The sequence below is a fragment of the Nyctereutes procyonoides genome, unplaced genomic scaffold (assembly GCF_905146905.1).
Source record: "Nyctereutes procyonoides isolate TBG_1078 unplaced genomic scaffold, NYPRO_anot_genome, whole genome shotgun sequence".
NCBI classification, from domain to species: domain Eukaryota; kingdom Metazoa; phylum Chordata; class Mammalia; order Carnivora; family Canidae; genus Nyctereutes; species Nyctereutes procyonoides.
The window spans coordinates 40,737,588-40,759,700 of NW_026575140.1; the positions used below are offsets into that span (position 1 = coordinate 40,737,588).

Below are 22,113 nucleotides of genomic sequence, written 5' to 3' on the forward strand. Positions count from 1 at the left end.
TCTTAAATGCATCTTTTATGTTGAAATGATCTGTTTGGGATTTAGGCCTAGCATTAGTAATGGGTAGCAGTTGCTTTGAGTTATTGTAAAAGTTTTTTATTTTTCCCTAACAAACTTCCAAAGTTCCTATTTTAGGAACTTGTGGAAGTGTGGAATGAAACTTTTCCAACCACTTCTGGCAAGGTTCACAATTGCATATGGATAAGATGCAAAGTGTAAGAGAATTTGAATGAGTTATGACTACAGTGGAAATGCTGAGATTCAAAGGCTGAGGTTCTTGCTGGCAAAAGTTTGCAGCAGAGAGAACTTGTAGACAATACCAGGGTGCTGCAATAATGGGGCATGACCTTAGCAGATACATGAACGTCTTCTCAAGTGAGCTCTCGAGAAAGATAAATTTATATTTTGGGTTGGTGCATATATAAGGATACCTGTGTATCCATGCAGGCCCAGGGCATAGTCAGGTACTTGACAAAGCTGGATTCTCTTGGCTCATGAGCCATTAACACATTAAGAAAGTTTAAAAAAAAAAAAAAAACAACAACCATATTTGGCAGCGTGATTGATACACTCCCTAGGCCTTCTTCTGGAAACACCAGTAAAAGAAACACTGAGTATAACAGTTTGTGAAGAAATTGTACACTAACTAGTGAATGAGAAGAATTTTTAATTCTTCTCTTAAAAATTGATTTACAATTTTATTTAACTTGCTGGAATGCTTGCAAAGCTTTAGAACCAGTTTTAAAAAGAAAAACTTAGGTAGTTTATTGGTCATTAAAGAAAAAGTCCAGTAAGCACAGTGATAGAAGTACTCTAAATGAAAGAATAAACTCCATGTACGTGTATGCAATTTTTAAAACTTTATCAGGAAAATGCCAGACATCATCTTTTAATCCATATAAGCATGTCATAGCCAAATCATTTATCTGGCCATAGAACGATACCCCAGTAGAAATTTATAGGTGAACCTTTAAAAGTAGTTCTAGAAATATCAGCGTTTAGTGGTTCTTAAACTTGGCTTACTTACAAACAGATCAACATATAAGATGCTGATTCAAAGTCATACCGCTTTTGAAACAGGTTTTCAGGTTTGTTTTCATTGGTGGCCTATAACTTTCTCACTGAGTACATATGTAAAATATTCTTTATTATCTCCCAAATATCTTGAAATATTACGTGGCTTATGGTAATATGTGCAGCAACATGCTTAATAGGGCTATTTATATATATATATATATTTTTTTAAATTAATTTATGCTGTGCCTTGACATTTCCTACAAGTTAACGATATTCTTTACTTTTGATGGTCTGGAGTATTTCTAATTGTGAGTTGAGAAAGATGATTAACGCTTTGATAGTACATGTGAGTAAAGTTATACAAAATATTGTGCACTTTTACTGGCACATTCTTGAAACCTTTGGGGAGTGATAAGTTGTAAATACTTTTGATGCAGAATTGGGGACTTAGATTATTCTTAATAATTAGTTGACAGAGTTGGCCTCATTTAAGGGCTTTTATGGTGAGATATATAGGCATTTGGTTGGCAGGTAAACAAAATCCTCTTGAACACGAAATGAACGCAGTTCGCAGTCCTGTGAGCAGCTCACTTAGGAGTATCTTCAAACACTTAAATGCCATATTAGAATGGTTTTAAAAAAATGTTTATTATTATTATTAAAGCTTTTGAGTAAGATAACATTTTAACATAAATGTGAATTGTTTGGAACTTAGTTGTTCTTTGCTTTATAAAATGGGCCTGAGATTTTAAAATGAAATCTTTTGGTGAAAGCTCACTTTGTAGTTAAGGTAGACTCCAGGAGTTCTTAACATAATACCACAGAACCTTGGTCCCTAGCATGTCCTGTAAAAAATCAATCTATGTGAAGGACTGTTTCAATTCCAAATTTTATGTATTTTAGAGCATTTCAAGGATGAGCCCAGAATTTAGTAATGTTTAAATGCTTTGCGGTGTGGCGTATACCTTGTTAGATAAACTGTGACCTGAAAAAATCCCCCTTCTCTCTTTTAAATTATGGCAATAAGAAAGATTCTTAAACATCAGAGATTTAAAATGTTTATGGTAAAGAATAATATGATTCTTGCATTTTTTTTCTGTTCCCTCTCCACTTGAAGAATGCACACGTGTTATAAAAGCTGACTTCTCTTTTGGATTTTTATTGAAAAAGAGCAGTTTTCAAAGCTAAATTTGTAATGTAGAGTCTAAAATTTGTTCAGAGAAGAAAAAGATAAATGCCAATTATTGAAGTGATTTATTATGTATTACATTAATGTGTACTTTAAAAATAATCATATATAGTGTTTAGATGATTGATTATAATTTATAATATTTTAACAGACCTGATAAAATCTTTTTCCAATTTTAGCCACTCAATTTACATTTGAACATTTAAAAATTTAATAATTTTTGTATAGTAATAGTATTTTGGACGTTACAGTTACTTGTGCCTCCAAAGTGTATATTTAAATGGATATTACAAACCAAAAAAGAATGCATTTTATAATATTTGTGTGTCCTACACTCTTTTTAAAAAAGTCATCAAATATCTTTTTGGTTTTCTTATCCTCATTTATTTGAAAGTAAATAATTTATCTTTTGGGGGTTTGTGCGGCGGAGAGAAGTTATGTAAGATTAGTGTGGGTTGGTTAATCAAAAGTTAGATGTACTCAGAAAGCTTTGTGGAGGTTACTGTTTAATTTTTCTTTAATTTTACATTTATATTTCCTAAGGAAATATCAGGTAAAAAAATCAAACATTTTCATAAGACAGTAAGAAAAATTTAAATATTTTAAATTGAATTTTATTTTCAAATTACTTGAATTTTAAGAGGCAACCGTGAGGGTTTTCCTGGAGTCTCGTAAACATTAAATGTACCACGTTCTCTGTTTCCTTGTGAGAAAAAGCCTGAAATATTAATTTCAGGAATTAAATACTGATTCTCTTTTTTTAGGGATGATTATTACCGAAGGCATTTCACAAAATTAACTGTATTTAGTTGCAACCCTGTTGTCACAATGACGCATTCTATTTACTATCTGGCATGTACGCTTTTCTTTGTTCCCCCCCCTTTTTTTTTTCTTTTTGTTTCATTCCCATAGTATCAGCAAGTATGTCTTCGAGATAGATCTTTTATTTCAGTCTGAAGAATATCAAATTCATCTTTTCTATATGCCAGATTTTTCTAAGTTTTTGACTAAAAAAATTATATGCAACCGTAATCCTTAAGAAGGAATTAAGATGTTACCAAAATGCCTAAGAAACAGATTAGAGTCTACATGCAATATTTTTAGAGGGAAAGTCTTTGTTTTCATTGATCGTCGAGATGATTTTTTTTTTGCTCCTAGACTTCCATAAACATTGACTGGCATCTAAATGTTTAGGATTTGCCAATCTGGCGGCCGAGACCTGGCTGTACTACAAGTAGTGAGGTCAAGGCTGGAGCAAAATTAGATATGCCTTTCTTGAAATAGGGTTATGATTATATATTGTTATAAGCATTTCAATAAATTTCACTTATTATCTAAAGGATTTGGGACCTAGGCCTGGCAATAGGACCTGGTGCACTTTGGTGAACATATCAAAACATTTAAAATTTTTTAGCAATTTTCTTCTTTGAGATTGTGAGAAAAGCTACCGTTTCCTTTTTTTCCCCTGTCAGATTTCCCATAGGCATCCTCTGTATAATTTTGGTAATGTAATGCCTGAGTTAACTTTCAAGTGAAATAAGCATTTCTTTTTAAATGACCATCTGAAGGAAAAAAAAAAAAAGTTCTTTCCTTTTGTTTTCATGCTAGTTACATTTTTGTGTTTATTCATTCCTCCAGGATGAATTTCATCCTTTCATTGAAGCACTTCTGCCCCACGTCCGAGCCTTTGCCTACACATGGTTCAACCTGCAGGCCCGAAAACGAAAATACTTCAAAAAACACGAAAAGCGTATGTCAAAAGAAGAAGAGAGAGCCGTGAAGGATGAGTTGCTAAGTGAAAAACCAGAGGTCAAGCAGAAGTGGGCATCTCGACTTCTGGCCAAGTTGCGAAAAGATATCCGACCTGAGTACCGAGAGGATTTTGTTCTTACAGTTACGGGGAAAAAGCCTCCATGTTGTGTTCTTTCCAACCCAGACCAGAAAGGCAAGATGCGAAGAATTGACTGCCTTCGCCAGGCAGATAAAGTCTGGAGGTTGGACCTTGTTATGGTGATTTTATTTAAAGGTATTCCGCTCGAAAGTACTGATGGCGAGCGCCTTGTAAAGTCCCCACAGTGCTCTAATCCAGGGCTCTGTGTGCAGCCCCATCACATAGGGGTTTCTGTTAAGGAACTCGATTTATATTTGGCATACTTTGTGCATGCAGCAGGTAAGTGCGATGGTGAGAAGTTGTTCGACTTTCTTGTGTGTTTCTTTTCTGCTGACCTCCGTATGTGCCGGGGCCATTCCCGAACCCTCTAAGTTATTGCAGGCCGCGTACAGAGGGGCAGTGTGGTTTCAGAGGTAAACCAAAGTCAGAACAGCCAGCAGCCCCACAGTCTGCAGGGACACCTTCATTCAGGTGGATAAGCCTAGTTTTGAGAGGACTCTCACTCACCAAGTTCTCTTCTTTTGGTGAGTGGTGTTATCAGAGGTGTTGGTAGTCCTGTGATATGTTTAGATCACCCTTTTTTGATGATGGGTGAGAGAAGCCTCATAAAACTTCTGTAATAAAGGCGATGTTGTAAATGGCAAGTGGAGATTTCGTTCACAAGCACTGGGTTTGGTGGCGAGGCAGTATTTTTAGTTGCTTATCTTCCGGGTGTGTTTTTAACCTGCTGGGGCCTCTTGAACCCCCTGCTAGTTAAGAAGAGGTGGTACGAGTACTATCAAATTGCTGATCATTTAGGAAGGAAAAAGAATCACATTAATAGGCAAACTTAGTAGCTCTGTGTTTAGGAATTTGTAGTGTCTAAGCTGAGCGAGAAACAGACCAACTCTTTAATTGATGGGGAGGTTAATCTTAAAAGTAGCCAATCTGTGTAGTGCATGAATGCACTGAGAAATCGATATTGATCATTGATTTAGTGAGTTGCTTTGATTGGTGATAAGATTCTTTATTGTTTGAAGGCTGGTTTTGAGGCATGTTTTACCTGTGTATATATTACAGCATTTAGAGTAGCATTCAGGCTAAAACTATTGAGCACTGACTAAAAGAATGCATTTTTACTTTGTTTCTTTTGCCTTGATTTAGACAAAAGGTTCATTGTGTTATGGGAAAGCTCAGGTCTTGTGTAACTTGTTGACTTTTTTATATGTACATATCGGCCTTGCTAGATTTTATTTTCATGGCAATTACTTGAGCCAGATGGAAAAAAGAAGGTTGTGGAATCCTACAAGTAGGCTGTTTTGGGGTTCATATATTTATGTATTTTTTTTTCCACAAAGAGAGGTGTTACCTGTAAAATCAACACTGTACTGTTTTTGTAAAATGTTTTTAATTCTAAGAATGTGAGCTTTTTTAAAAAAGAAGCCAGCTGATAGCATATTCTCTATTATTTTTCTCAATATATGTTTTAGAAAGAGAACTTTTGTTATCCATCTGTCCTTACATAAGAAACTGGAGAAATTAACTTTGCAAGCATGTCACATTATCATTTGCATTCTGTTGGCAGGGGATAGATAAGTATTTTAGAGGATGTGATCTGTAAGTGTTTCAAATATTTGGGTTTTGGAGAATGTATACTTAATTGGTAAGGAGTGCCTGTTGCTTTAGCCCGTTCTGGGTAGTGAAATGAAAAGGCAACACCTCTCTAATGACCTCTAGACAGGAACAAGTATCCCTTTCTTAATCCCCTTTTCACCCTATTGTTACTTTGTTTTCTCTACTGGAAAAGCAGAGTTAAATTTTTAAAAAATTAATTTGTGTATGTAAGTGGAGGTTCCGAAAGAGAAAGGCAAGGTGCAAAAAAAAAAAAAAAAAAAAAAAAAAAAAAAGATGGGTGTTGTAAGTGCTTTCAGGGAGGACTCTTTAAGATCTTGTGTTTAATCTTTTCGATATTTAGAAAAGTAAATAATTTATAAATTTTAACAAATGCTCTCGTTGGACCAGTCAAGAAAAAATGCGGGTGCTGCCAACAGGTGGTGCACATCATGGGGTGTGCTTCCTTACCAGGTACCCCAAAATGGAATACCACTTACACTTTTGTCCCTTTGAGAAGCACTCGTTCTGAGTTTTAGATATAAATATTTCCCATAGATTGCAGGAGCTGCAGCCTTCCTAGCTAGTGCCATAACGTGCATCCTCTGTCGTCGCTGACTGTGTGTTACTGTGCTGTTGCTCCAAATCCTTGAGCTAACATGGTTGCTGGTGGTTTCAGTACCTGAAGGATTCTGTTGGTAAAATGACAGGTAGAAGGTGGCTTTGGAGAGGTAGCATCCTTATTGCTTATGAAAGATTTATTGACAGCAACATGGATCAGACTACCTTTCGGTTTGGTTTTCCTGACGTATCCCAGAATCCCTTGGTAGGCCTGAATGGCAGCCAAGTGTTAGACCATTGGCTTTCACCGAGCGCGGTGATGGCTGCGGCTCTGTGCACGCAACAGGACGACTGCAAAAGAAAATATTAAGGGCCTTTTGTCTGAAAATATTACAAATTTGATTTAAGAGATTTAGAGACCTGTTATTTGTGGAAGGGAAGCTCATTGCCAATACAAATATGAGGTAGATCGGTCAACTTACATACAACTGATTTGACAAGCATCTGTTATAATACTGAAGATTTGTAAACACTAAACAATGTTTTTACCTCCTTAAAAGTTTTGAGAACTTGCCAGTATTGGCAGGAGGCAGAGACTCTGAAACGTGCTTCAAGAAACATGCCAAAACCATTGTGGCCTTTTCACCTATAGTGGATTTCCCACACCCCCCCCCTCTTTTGCTGTGTTGCATTTTTTTTTTCCTTCTGAAATGCCATTTTTCCCTCTAGATAGTCCCTCAAATGAAATTTTTTTTCTTCTCTTCTAAAAACGTATATGATAATTACGGCTTCATGCCTCGGCCTTCTCTTTGGTAGGAGGTTGAAATCTTAGGACACACGTGTAAATACTGGAAGCCAGTGCAGAATCAATCTTTTTTTTTTTTTTTTTAAAGCGGAGGTGATTTATTCGAAGACTTACTGAGATGCTAAAATACAATACATAAACTACATCACGGGTTTTTTTTTTTTTTCTCTCAATCCAGCAGCATTAGAACTGTGTGAATTTTGTGGCTGATAAACAGTAACAAGTATAATGAAATTGGAGTGATTCTATAAGCCTGAGAATTTCATCTCGTTAAAAGTATAAAAGAGTAAAACCGTGTTATGCCCTTCATTTGGTCTTTATTTGAGTCGTCCTTCCATATGTATCGTATGACAACTTGAAGATGTTATGGAATTGTGGCAAATGGTTTTCTTTGTGGGCGTGTAACAGTAAAGCTAATTTATGACCAGTCTTTACCAGATGATCTGTATCAGAATCTACAATATACCCGGCACGTGGCAAGGTCACAATTTAAGTTGTTAAGGTCATAACCTTAGCCACCAGGCATTTGACCTTTTAGATAAAGTTAACCTTTGTTCATTAGTAGGCACTCAACCGAGAACTTTCTGGAGAGTTTTTTTTTTTTTTTTAACTGCGTCTATATAACGTCTGGTAATTTAATCAGATTCTAGAAAGATTCTCAATTTAGTTAAGTTTTGTAAGAGGTTAGACTTTTTAAGGACTCATCTTTTGGACAGAGGTAAGTTGCTATATCCAGACCACAGAATGACAGAGCCACAATTTATTTCTGATAGTTATTACCTGCTGTGAAGTAGTATATAACTCTGAGGCAGCTGTGTGGAGACATTTAAAAAGTAAAATTAAATAAATAGAATCATATTCAAATCAACTAAGTAAGGCCTTTGCTAATTTTTTAAGCGGCGTTAGGCTCAAAAGCTAAATCACAATGAGCATCTTCAACCTTTTGCAGATGGGGATTTTTCTAAGATTGGAGTTTTTTCTTTTTTTCCCCTCGCCTTAAAATTCGCTTTGAAGGACTAACAAATGACAAAAATTTGTCAGATGATTACTGTAACTGTTAATTAGCTAGTGACAGAGTGAATTGAATTTGTCCTGGCGGTAGGACGGGTAGTGTTAGTAGTAAAGTAGAAAGTGACCATTTTTGTACAGGGATGTTTTAGTCCGGTAGCTGCTGGCTGCTTCCACGCTACCCCGCTCACTACTTAGTTTTGCTTGGACCAGGAATAGTAACGGTCCTGTCACTCACTGGAAGAACTGTTTGGGTGTCTTGGAAGTCTGGTACCTGTTCTGTAAACCTGTACGGCCGGTGTTACCGATTACCACACGACTTGTACCATATTGTTCATTTAATTATGCTGTAGTGAATGAATGCTCATTTTAAATTATTTACATTCTGCCAGTTTTGCTCTGATATGCCACATATTATTCCATTTCCACAAAGAGAGAGATACTCCCATTCAGGTGCATTTTACTTTTATTTTGGCTTCGTGATTGTCATTCCTTCATATAGTAATAGAGAAAGCCGTGATATGCAGATAGACCAGATGGTCATGTTGACAGATTGAGAATTCACTTCCTACTGCTTCAGAGCAGGTGTAAGATTAGGAGTGTCTGTGTATGAGTGTGTGTGTGCTTCGTGTGCATGTGTGTGCACATGAAGGCTGCACACAGTGCTGTTTAGAGCAGTGCAAATGATTTCTTTTTAAAAAAGTTGGTACTTTAAATACGGTATAATTCTATGCATAAGGTTATCAGTGCATATAGAATAATTGTAAAAAATTTTAAATGAATACTGTTAGATTGTTACAGTTTATAATTTTATGCTGAATTGGTTATGGTAATTTCTTAATTTTGGGATAACTTATCATGTTAGTTTATGGCAGGATTGCTTATCTAAAACATGTTCAGTATATTTTGTTAGCAGGCATACATGTGTATGTGTATTTATGGTCAACTTTTAGGACTATACGTTATGTAATTAAACTTTTTCAGTACCTTAATAAACTCACGAGGAGAAAGTTGTGCAGCTGGCACCTTATTTTTATAATAATAAACTGTATTAAGGAAAAGAAGGTGTAAGACTAATGTATAGTGACATTTAAAATTAAAAGAGCAGTACCACCCTATCTCAAATTGTTACTCTAACCTTACACTGAACTCAAGGTGGAGTTTGTGGCTCGCTGATCTATTCTAACTCAGTGGTGTATGCACAGTTCTAGAAAATTTAATTTATCTTTTATGTTTTAATTCTTCAAAGGGAATAGCACTAACAAGTCAACACGCTTAAGATAAATATGGCTTTTATATCCTTGAGTGTTTTTGCTGAACTTGAGGGTAGCAACAATATCTTTTACCTAGAAAATAGTAACAGTATCTTTTATCTAGAATGTAGTGAAAAAGATGGGAATTCAAAGTCAGGGAGGGTTATTATGGAGTAAACTTATGAACAGAGGTCAGCTCATTTATGGCTAAGAGGTTTGAGTGTTGGTAAGAAATTTCCCAATGCTGCTGGCTTAGATTTGCCTTGTCTTCTTTTCCACCCAGTGATGAATAGCATTAATTTAAACCTATTTAGGGCTAGTGTGGGAGAAACCACAGCCTTTGTTGTGGTCACTGCTGTACACAGTAGGACTGGGTGTTTCACTTGGTTAAGGCCTCAAGCTGCTTCCAGAGGATGCAGAATGGCCTGTCAGTTTTTTAAAACTTGCACAGAAGCAGCAACAATTCTAATTGCTCGCAAATGTTAATATAGATTCTTGAAAGCAATTTTGAGGTTATAAGAGAAGAAAAAACATGAAATACAGATTGAATTCACTGAATGTGCAAAACACCAGTTTATTACCATTTCAGCAATAACTTCCTCATCGTTATTTAGAGGTTAGATCTTGTTTTTAAATATATTATAAATTGTAAATCCTTGGGAGGGTGGGGTAAGGGGAAGGAAGAAGTCAGGTGGAGGAGGAAGAGAATGAATGAACTGGCATGTTTTGTTAAGAGAAACATAAAACCGTGAATTTAATCGCAAATGGAGATGCTCTCAAAAGTATTTTGGCTTAAGTAATAACTGTAAAAGAATCCTGAGCAACAAGATAGCAAGTGGAGAATTTTATAGTCCATCTCTCCACATTTTTTTGCAGTTTGTTTCTAAGAGACTATTTGGGGCTTTCGGAGTTTCTATACAAATTTTTGGAAAAAGAAAAGTTTTGTAACAGTTTTTTTTATTGTTTAAGGGTCCAGTAAGGGATACTGTAGCATATATAAACTTGGAAAAGGGGCTGTTGAGGTGTTTGTTATTATTACCATTTTGCTTTTTAAGGTGATAACTTCCAGTGTCATCAGAATTTTGGCTGTTGCTTAGGCAACTGTAGGATACAAATTATTGATCCAAACTTTAGCGTCCCTCTGAACTTACCAGGATTCTCTAGTTGCTGCTAAGACAGAAATGGCTTTTATGCTTGGTTTTCCTGAAAATATTAGAAAACAGCGCATTCATGTTTTGTTATGATCGTTTCACAGTGTAAAAGTGTATTTTACCTAACGGAATTATCCCCTCTATTAATATTCTGGTTAAATAAACATGGCTTATGAGGCAAAGAAATAAGTCCACAAATGTCGTTCTGTCAGAGAAACCAAGTAAGATAAAAGTGAGAGAAAGAAATTCTTTTTATTTTGTTACGTATTGTGTATTTTGGCAAGAGCTGGTCTTTTTTTTTTTTTATGTGTGATACATTGTTAATCCCAAATGCAGACATGATCAGGATGACCGTAATAGCTAGCGATTGAAGTGGAATAGCTTTAGTGTTCTTTGAGACGTTTACACTTAATTTCTCTTCATGGCTTTCGCATGCTTTCCTAGTGCTAGATATTTCGGACCTAGATTAATTGAAAATAGAGAATAGGAGATGGATGGAAGACAGGAAGGCAGGAAGGCAGATAACTTTTATAGAGTTGTCTGTTTTGCAGCAAGCATACTAAGTTTTGCCATACATTATAGGTTTCTCTCTCTCTTTTTTTCTTTTTTTAAAAAAAATTCACAGCCATATTGCAAATAAGTGATGCACTCTCCATTTGTACAGGTGAAAATAAAGTCTCAAACTGTCCAGGTGATTGGTGCACAGTAGGATTAAAGCCAGGCCTTCTGATTCTAAACCTAGTGCTCTTCAATAACAGTTTGGATCCATTCTGTATCCTTCTCTATATCCTGTTTTTGGGGGGTTGGATGTCATTTAAATGGTATCATCCACTACCTCGAATCAGAGGGAAAGAAAAAGTCAAAATCCAGACCCTTCCCATTGAGATATTTTACTATGGAGTCCAGTTCCTAGGCACAGGATGAGGCCCTACTTGGTTAGGAGAGGGAGAAAATGTTCTTATGCTTTTTGTCAGGGCTGGGGTCAAAAGTCTGGAGTGCCTTGTTCTTTCTTGTTTTTAGAATGTTGAACTTTGGTGAATAGAAGGATTATTACACAAGTTTAAGGAGTGTTTTTTCCTATTTGTCAGGTAGATGAATGGTTCTGGATGCTTTGGGAAGCCACTGAGAATTAAAGCAAGCTTCAGTTTAAAAATCAGAATTGCAGGCCATATTTTACTAGGTAAATTTTTGTACATACTTTCTTATATGCATAGGAGGTGTATTTCTCACTTCCCTTGATGATTAGATTGAAAATTTTAAAATTTGCTTTGCTCTAAAAAGATCCTTTGATTATGGCCTTCTGTGTCATTATTAAAAGAAAGCAAAAATTGAGTTTGTCAGTCAAATTTGTTTTTTTAATTTAAAAGAGAAAGAAGAAAAATTCAAACTACAAACAAGGTCATCTTAATCCCCTTAAATGATTGATTTATGGGTGGATCTATTTAATGCTCTTATTTTCTTTTCTTTAAGTGTAGGCAAGATTAGTTCTTAATGACTTCAGTGCAAAAATTCAAAGACTCATTCAACGTGAATTTTATAGTTGTAAATAGAAAAAAAGACTTGTAATTATAATTTATACTATGTTCATTGTATGTATATTAATTCTTCTAGGGTTTATTTAAAAATAAGCTGCTGAACTGAACTTACATTGAATAAAATGGAAATGTGGTTTCCTTTTTAAGTTTCTCTTTTAGAAATGCTGATAAATCTAAAAGTTGTGGAGTATCAGTTATGGCAGCAAGAGAAAACTGAAGGATGTAAATAAACGTGTAAACTGGAAATGAGAGGATCAGAATAAAAAAATAAGACTCACACCCATTGATTGTTCCATACTTCCTACCTTTCTGTGTCTCTGATGAGTATTTGTGGTGGTTGCAATAATCTGTGAGTTTCTAAACATAAATAATTTTCAGAGCATATGTGTTAACAGTATTTTAATGGATATTTTTGAAATGCTCAATAGGTTAAAAACGTGAGATGAAATAAAGATAACAATAAAATATTTTGAAAAATGAATAGTACCTAAAAATTTCTGTGTATGCCTGTTTAGCATCTGCCATTATCAGGCTGTTGTCTTTGTTGCTGTGGTTTGGGTGATTTTATTTCCTTTTGTAATTTTGCCAGCCCATGATTGGATAGTGCAACATGTTCATGCTCTTGGGGAAGATGTATCTGTGGTGAGTTATATAGCTTGATCTGAGTGGTAACTTTTGGTATGGAAAGGTATTTGTCAGTGGATAATAGGAACTACCTTGCTACAATATCAATTACCATTTAATTTTAATTTTCAAAATTAGGGATGTGTTACTTCCTGTGGGAAACTCAGGACTCTCTCTTCTGTTATGTGCCTGCCTCTTCCCCTACTGGAAACATTTGGAACTCTGTGTATTTTGATCTTAAAAGGATTATTTAATTTTAAACTCCTACATAAAGTGAATATTCTACATGCAGGATCCCATCATTGTCACTTTCAAATATTCCATTGCCTTTCAAAGGAGCTGACATTACAAGTCCTTAGGTTGACAAATTCTCATCAACTTTTGTGAAAAATTTGGCTGCAGAAGGAGTAAAGTCAAAAGAGGGCCATAGACAGATGGATTTCAGTGTTAAGATGACATCAAGCCCTTCTTCGTGGCATTTTTAAACATTCCAAATGAGTGAGGAATGGAGATGCTTAAGAGCTCACTATAGAATGAGTAATTAAGATACTATGTATCTCCTGTAAACCTTTGTTGCATACTATTAAAACAGAGCTGTACAGGCTCAGACATAATGGCAGATCAGCAGGGAAAATCATAAATATCTTTGATGCTGAATACAATTCATAAATAATATTAGACGCTAAAAATGTTGATGGAAAACAGCATCTACCTGAGAGAATATTTTTAGCATTTAGTAATTGGAAGTTAAAGATGAGTGGGTCACAAACGTTGAAGATCAAGCAGGGATTCTGGATAACAATTTGGCAAAAGCTGATCACTATCTTTGTGTGAACATAGAAAGATTTTTGCATGGATGCATATTATAGAAAAAATGAATAGGTTACTAAAGCCTCTGATTGATTCACTTAGTTGGCTTTTCCTCCCCTTCTTTTAAATGGTAGAGGTTCTCTTTTGGAGAGTAGTTTCAAGTAACTTCTGAGAATGAAGTCTTTGTAACTTGATGCCGTTCAACAGCATAACTATTGTTGTATGTTCCTGTCAGGGAAAGATAGTCATTGCAATACTTTTATTGTATGGCCTCTTAATATGTGACAAGGACTTTTATTAAGAATTCTTTTTTCCTTTTACATGTACTTTGGAAGTCCCCCCTCCTCCCCACCCAATCAAGAATTACAGTGGTTTTTAGTAAGATCCAAATGAGTTTTTATTACTTTCTTGGTCTATTCGCTGTATGGACAAATGTCTTATGTTTTTAAAAAAGGTTATGGAATTTATGTACTTTAGATTTTCTGTAAAATAAAGTGGGAGTAGTAATTAACAGAAAAGTGCCATCTCATGGGGCCCAGGATGTATACAGCTCTTTGGAGAATGAGGATATTGCAGTCTGAAATGTTAGGATTGAAGAACTAATTGTTCTAAAGATATTTGCTCCTCATCTCAGAAAAGATGGCAAACATGCAAAATGGATAAATGTAATCCTTTGTACTTTTACCACCTACATTTTTAAACTACAGTGACTCCGATTTCTCTAGAAAGGTCAGAGGTTTCAGACAGAAAGCTTTGTAATTCTTCAAAGAGAGACATTTTCAATTTTGCTATATAAAGACTGATTATGCATAGCTTTTTACTTTATTTGCAGTTGAGCCTCAGAGGTTCTGGGGTGGGGGCAGTGCTGAGTAAGTGAAGCCGCGTCATGAGACAGCAGAATTGCTCGGAAACAGATTAGAAGAAGAACATAGATTCACATTTAGAGATGTAAATTTTTGGCCCTTTATTCCCCCATCACCTTATTTGAAAGTGAAGACAGGGCAGCTGTAATGCTGCATTTTGCTTTGCACTAGGCATTTTATGACAGACTGAATATTGTGGGCACTTGAAGGAGTTTACATATCTGGGTGCCCTTTCTTAGGATTGGCTTTGTTGGTTTTTCAAAACTGTGGATATGGCTTTCTCTGGTTTTATGTGGGTTTCTTTGTTTCTATTTTGTTTTCCTTTTGGACTTCTCCAGGTTCTAGAGAATTTTTCATGTTGGGTGTTGGGGGAGAGGAGAGATGGTAGATGACTTTTGTTGTGGGTTACTCCTGTTATTCAGGAAACTGAGGCTCAGAGACTGTTAGTAACTCACTCAAGGTCTTGCCAATAGTAAGTGGCAAAGCCCGGATTAAAGCCAGATCCATCAGAACCCAGACTGGTGTAGTTAACCTCTATAATATTTAAATTGGCTTTTCGTATGCATTGTCTTATTCGCTCTGCATATAGACCTTAAATTTAGGTAGGGGAGCTTATAATTGCTTTTGTGCAGGTGAAGAAGCAGAGAGGCTGAATAACATATCTGTGGCAGGATGGTTAGTGGTTAGGGCTTTGTGTCTCCAAGGTGGTCCCCAAGATACCAGGCTATCTGAGCTCCACCCCAGAATTTATGGATGGGGTAAAAAGTGTTTGCTGGAGGTATGTACTGGTGCTGAAAGCCATGGGTTTTTCTCTGAAGTTTAAAAAGGCGTGCAACTAGAGCTTTTTCTGGTTTGTTGGTAGATTTCAGAGTTTCAAGCCTTGAAGGAAACTGAGAAGAAACCTTCATTTTACAAGGTGAAGATGCTAAGTGTGTGCGTCCCGGAGCTGTGAAGCTAGAAAATTCTTGTGTACAGTGGAGTGCAGTCATACGTAGCCTGTTGTTATCACTTGCATCAAGGTGGAAGCTCTTTGGTTGGTATTGGCATAGAAAATTTACCTCGTGGGACGCCTGGGTGGCTCAGCGGTTGAGCATCTGCCTTCAGCTCAGGGTGTAATCCCGGGGTCCTGGGATCGAGTCCCACATCAGGCTCCTTGCATGGAGCCTGCTTCTCCCTCTGCCTGTGTCCCTGCCTCTCTCTCTCTCTCTCTGTGTCTCTCATGAATAAATAAATAAAAGCTTAAAAGAAAAATCTTCCTCAGTTGCCTTTGTTGACAGATTCCACTGTGTCATTGGCAGCTTGGTTCAGCAAACATATTTTGAGCACTTACTACCTGTTAGGCACTATGCTAAGCGCCAAGGATACAGAAAAGAAGAAAATAACTATGGAGATGAGTCAGTGCCATCTCAGATGAAATTCCTTCCGAAATTCAGATTCTAAAAATTTTATTCATTCACTCATTTATTCATTGAGAGACAGAGAGGGACAAGCAGACTCCATGCTGAGCACAGAGCCTGAAGTGGGGCTTGATCCCATGACCCTGAGATCATGACTGGAGCCGAAATCAAGAGTCGGAGGCTTAACCAACTGAGCCACCCAAGAGCCCCAGAAATTAAGATTTAAAAGCTTTTGATGTCTTTGAATTAGGATCTTTACAAACTGATAGCCCATAGGAAGTTTTAAACATATGTAGAGCCAGCTCTAGGTATTGCAGAGGACCTTACTGTACCAGGTATATGTGGAGGAATCCTGTCACTTGCTGGTACTTCTAGTAAGTGGTACATTTTTTGTTTTCTCATGTCAAAAATATCTCGGTAAATGGAAGGAAAACTCAAGCAGATACAGGACAAGGCACAGGTGGTTTTTATTATTTAATAGTTCACTGTGGCATGTTTTCTTTAAAGAAAGCTGGTGGTGCACAAAAAAGTTCTATTTCTTTTTTAGAGGACATCCTTCTAGTAATGCCGAAGTATAAAACAGAGTTATAGGAAAACTAAACAGCAGGAGAATGAGGGAGTGACAAACAGAAAGGAAGGGAAGGCCTTTGAGAGCAAGCCGTGGTGAATTCATTTGGCAGTTGGTAGTAGTTCCTAAAACACAGCCAAGTCTCAGTAGCATAGCCACTTAAATTCTCTGTTTTGCTCTCTCTCCGAAGAAAGTTAGCAATCTTGAGACTTTTACACTGAAGTGGGTTTTAAGTTGTCCGAGGTCTCAAGCTGCTTTGCCTTTCTTTCTCTTGTGAAAAGAAAACAGATATGTATGACATTCAGACAGAAAGCACGGAAGAGGTCCTATATGTGTGAGTGTGTGTTAGTGTGTTAATGGGACAGCTGTGAGGGTCTTCTGGGAAAGTGTGTGCAGATGGTGATAGGAAGAAGAACTATCGCATGTCTGATAAATGAAACACGGACAACAACCCAAAAATCTGGTGGTCCCAAACAGTGTGTGTCGGAGTTTTCGTTTTTTTTCCCCCCGCTCTCCCTTCTATCTGCTTTTTGTTTAATCTGAAAGTGAAATCTGTTTGTCCAGCCATTAATATGTGTGCTTTTCTTTGAATAGAGTGCAGAACAAATGATTTGTTCTGTAATTATTTTCAAAAGGCAGAAAATCTGTGTGTAACATTGAGAATGGCATGAGATTGTCATAGAAACTCACTCTGAACACTGTAAATAAAAATGGTTGGGGATTAGTCACCCTACCATGTGGGACATCATGAAACTGAAGACAGATTTCTTTGTTTTACAGTCAGTAAGAGAAGTGAGGCAAACTTGATAGAGTTCATGGGATGTTAGCAGTTCGGTTCCTCCAGGGAGAACCATCTTGTCTTCAGATTAAATAAGCCACCTGGATACAGACATTAGAATTTACCTGATGATTTTAGCAATCGCTGATGTTTCCTTTATTTTAAGAGTGTTTTATCTCCAAATAATGAAAATTTAACAAGTTCGAAAATCTGTTTTTGCTACTAATCTTGAGAATCACCCCCTCTCACTTCCTCCCCCACACCTTATTTTCTTGTAATCTCGAATAACATTTTTACTGATCTGGCCTTATTCTGTTTTCTTTAATCTCCCATTTTCTTTTTTCAGTTAATGAATAAAACTGAACACATTAACCATCGGCAGACTTCATTAATATTATATATTTTAAATTATATATATTCAGGTTCGAATAATGAGTCTGCAACATAACACCCTTTTCTGTTTCTAAACCCATTATTTAGAAGGAAATTGTTTCAGAGTATTCTCATTGTCTGAATCCAACATCTGGAAAAGGGATTGTTTGTCTTTAAATTTGGACTGAATCCCCAATTGCAGATTCCCACCAGGGTGATGTTTCAATAAACTCTAATGTGTCAGTTTTGGATCCTTGAACTTTTGGAGGTAGGAGCTGACCTCTGAGAAGGGGATTTCAGGGTGTAAGGAGCTTAGCGTGTGCACTGACTCATCTTCCTCACGAGGCCCCTTTCACGATGCTATATGTTATTGAACTTCCTATTTGTAATCAAGAGAGTGGCTGCAGGATTTAAATAGGGGTAAGGTGTCTTTAGACAAATATGGGATAAAGTGAGTACATTGCCTTATATTAACAGTGAATACAGCTAACCTTGAAACGGAAGAGAGCACATGCAAGGACAGAAATGAGAATTTTGGTGCATGGAATACACAGGGGCAGGCTGTCTTCCTGCCTCTTTGCCCTAAGGCTCTGGCCACACTTTCTGTCATAGTATGTGCATATATATGTATATATTTTTGGTATCTTTTCCTTGTATTATTCCTTCTACTGAGAATGTCCTCACTCACCTTTAATTGGCTAATGATGCTTAGGCCCTCTTTCGACCCTAGCATTGGGCTCCGGGCTCCTTCCCTGCCTTCCCATAGTGTCTTGTTAGCATTGTAGTAGTGCTCACTATTACTGCTTCATTATAATAAAATGATCTGTCTTCCAAGGTGGGCTGTGATTTCTTTATGAGCAGAGACTGGGTTGTATTTATTTTTGTGTACCCTCTCCCACAGCGGTACGTAGGACCCAGCACCTAGTATGTGTTCAGTACCTTTGTTGAGCTGGTGACTGGGTGGGAAATCTGGGTTGAACAAAACAAACAAAAATGTGAGATATTTATAATATGAACTTAAAAACTAGGTGACATATAGCTTTTGTTCATCTCAGGAATACTGAATTTATGCCTATGTTTTGGGGGTTAGGATGACTTTCCCTTCTCACTCTATCATGTTAACTGACTTTTCTTTCTTCACCCAAATCCAGAGTCTCATGTTAACCTAAGAGAGTTATTGACCTGTGAATAATCACGGGTCAATAAATAATTCTGAAAATAAAGGTTTTGTGATGCTAGACTGTTTATAGAAAATATTCAGGTTATTTGTTTTCCCATGTAAGATCTTGGTCTTGACTTTTATTTGGACTGTTTACCTAGAAAAGGTGGTTTGGAAGTGATCAAGTAGCATAGCTGTTGATCGAGTTCCTTTGTGAGGAAATCATCTTTGTACCAGCAGTCTTTTATCTGGTACCTACTGTGTGCTAGGTGCCCTGCTGGGAGGGAAAAGAAAGGATTTTAATTTCATGCTTGAATTTTTTTAAGAGCATGATCTTGATTAAAAAAGGAACCCCTTCCTCAAGATGGCACACTTTTTTTTTTATTTGAACCCCACACTGTCTTGCTCTGCAGGGAAAGCTTTTGTGAATCATACCCTTGTTTCTAGTGAGCATTTGCAAGTTTGTCTGTCTTGTCTTTACTAAATAGGATACATTTTGGCATGGTTACTTATCCTATGTTGGGAGAGGCCAAAGGCAGTAGGAGTGAAAAGTTAAAGATCAGAATTAAGGAGGTAGGCCCAGTTATATATGGTTACCCCTAAATTCCCCTCCTAGCCAGTGCCGTACTCTCATTAAAACTGTTAGACCAATTTCATTAGCTCCAAAATGCACCAGCATATGTAAATCTTCTTTGTTTAATTGGAGACCTATTGATTGTAGGGTAACATAAGCCTCTCTAAGGGAAACAGAACCCAACTGAAGATAAGAGTTTCTTCCCCCCAACACATACAGCATTCATGATTTTATTTCTCTAGGCATGTTCATTATCAAAATCGTTCCACTGCAGATTTTCCCATAAAGTGTTTCCGTCTGGCCCCGTTTTCATATCTAAAGCTCCTACTGGTTTCAGCAAAGGATAATGGAAGCATTTTGACAGAATATATGTTTCTTTATTCCATTTTTTTAACTAAAACATTAAAAATAACGAGAAACAAAAAGTTATCACACAAAAATTAATTTGCTTGAAAAAGAGTGAAAATAAATCTTTTTGTGTTTTCATAGAATGCTAACAGGGACCAAAATCTGGCCATCTTCTTTAGGTGAGCAATCACCAAAAGTATTCCAGTGGGGAATGAAAACTAGAATGTAATTTTTTTCACTTACATCCTAATTGGATCTCAAAGCTGCAGAGAGGATAGTGTGCCAGCCTGCACTTTGCAAAGTGGTATAAAGTATGGGATTTTCCCAGTATGCTTCTTAGGATTGGAACATCTTATAACTGTTAAACTAATGAGAAAGCTTGCGTTTTCATATATATCTTCTTGCATTTCCATTCTTATTTCTGAAGATTCAGGTCAATCAATCTATAGCTAATCGCTTACAATAAGAATCTTAGGAAGGAGAAATATCTGTTGAGATGTTATAGATTGTTATACAGTAATTCAACATTAAATGATAAAAACACTAGACTGTATTGAGGAAGTAAATATCTATTTTCATTTCTTAAAATTATACTAAAGATTACTTCTAATAATAAGAGCTTGAATTAGGAAACATGCTAATTTTTCTCTCCCTTAGAGCATTATTGATTTCTAAAGGAGATATTTAATTAGTGAAATTACAGCATCTGGAAAAAATTGGTTATTTTCCAATTTTATTCTGTAGTTGATGCTATAGCAATGAATTCATGGCCTTTCTCATATTCATCTTCTTTTGTTTGGTGTCGCTGGTTGAGCACCTCTCAGGTTGTGAGGAGTGTGTGCTTAGATGGCATATAGTAGAGAGATCTTGAGTGGTAGACAGTAACTTTATATCAGCCGCTATAATGCTTATCAGTGAAATTCTAACTTATTTAATTATTACTTAATTCTCTGCTTATATTTTTGTATCTGATGATCACGTTCATTCTCGCAAAGTATAGGTGGAAAGACATTGCTATTTCATTTTCTTGGTTCAGCAGGGCTGGGAAGGCACTTTGAAGTTGAATATCTTTTAAAGAATAGTATAATCTATGTACCTATAAGAACGGATGTGGTGAAATTCTGACCAGGCTCATGGTGAAATAGGGAATGCCTCATTTTAATTAAATTAATCTTTGAGTACTGCATACCACACTTGTTCAGTCAGCTTTTTACAAATTTTCTCTTGGAGATAATTCATAGACACTCAGTTCTTTAACTGAGTTATTTATATTTAAATATTATCTTTGGTAGGAAGCTTTGTGCTCATGTATCATCCCCTCTCTGCCAAACCACACAAATACCTTGTTGATTTCTTCTTATATACATATTTTAATATGATATGTGATATATGACATATGATATATGATATGTGTGTGTATGTATTATTGCCCAGCTATCTACAATAAACCTGGGTCATCCCTCCTTGGTCCCTTCCCAGAAATAGAGGTTTCTTTGAGAGCAAGTATAATCAGGACATGAAATTCAGTGTTAAAAGCCTGAATGATACATTTTAATTCAAACAGAAATGTGGATTATCTGCTGTTTGGATTTGCCCATACTGGAGTTAGTTACCTCCTTTATCACAGCATCATCCCTGTTTGCACAGGGAGGTGAGATTGGATTTAAAATACAAATTATTCATATCAGTCAAGTAAGAAAGAATGAAGATTCTCCCCACTAATTTGATTATTCATACAATTTGAGGGGAAAAGGGGACAGCGTTATTAAAACAATTTAAACTAGTAATTCAATTGTATTTCTTTTAAGCCTCTTCAGGCCTGTTGCTAAAAGGTTCTAAAACATTATGAAAAATCCTTTTGTTTTAATAAGCATTATGGGCCTGATTTCATTATTTTCACTTTGTTTTTCAATATAAGAATATATGTAAGGTACAACATCATAATGAAGACCTGTGAATTTATCACCCTATCCGAGAAGGAAAACATCACCAGTGCTTTGTATTTATTTCTGTGTTCCCTGAAAATATCCTCTATTATCCTGAGTATTGTGTACTATTCCCCTCCTATAAAAGAGATGTTTTCATCACATATAAGTGTACTTAATATATTGTTCAGTTTTGCTTGTTAAGTTTTATAAAAATTATATAGACATATATATATACACATATACATACATACACATATACATGATTCTGGAAATTGTGTTTTCGGTCAACATTACATTTCTAGACTTGCTGCATGTACTGTAATTTATTCTTCTTTCTTATATAATATACCCTTTTTTGGTAGATTGATAGGATGTTTCTAGTTTCTTGCAACTAACAAGTGTTATGAATTGTAACGCGTCTTGTGGAGCATGTGTGTAAGGATTTCCTTAGGGTGTGTACCTAAGAGTAGAATTGTTGAATCACATGGTGTGTAAATGTTACATTTTATAAAAAGATACTGTTATTTTATTAAGTAGTTGTACCTGTTTACACTCTCCCTAGCAGTAGCACTGTACAAAGGATTCTGTTCCCTCCAATACTTGCCACTGCCAGATTTTTACTTTTTGCCAGTCTGGTGACTATGAAATGATATTTTATTGCAGTCTTAATTTGCATTTCTAATTTGATTAAT

The 22,113-nt window shown here is 36.2% G+C and overlaps 1 protein-coding gene across 8 annotated transcripts in view; it reads left to right on the forward strand.

The window, feature by feature from the left end:
- NFIA (nuclear factor I A) overlaps positions 1-22,113 on the forward strand; it is a 368,402-nt gene that overhangs the window by 2,030 nt on the left and 344,259 nt on the right. For all 8 annotated transcript variants that reach the window (XM_055305118.1, XM_055305120.1, XM_055305119.1 and 5 more), the window contains exon 2: positions 3,845-4,376. In XM_055305118.1, the coding sequence (XP_055161093.1) occupies positions 3,845-4,376 (532 nt within the window). The remainder of the gene's footprint in view (positions 1-3,844; positions 4,377-22,113) is intronic.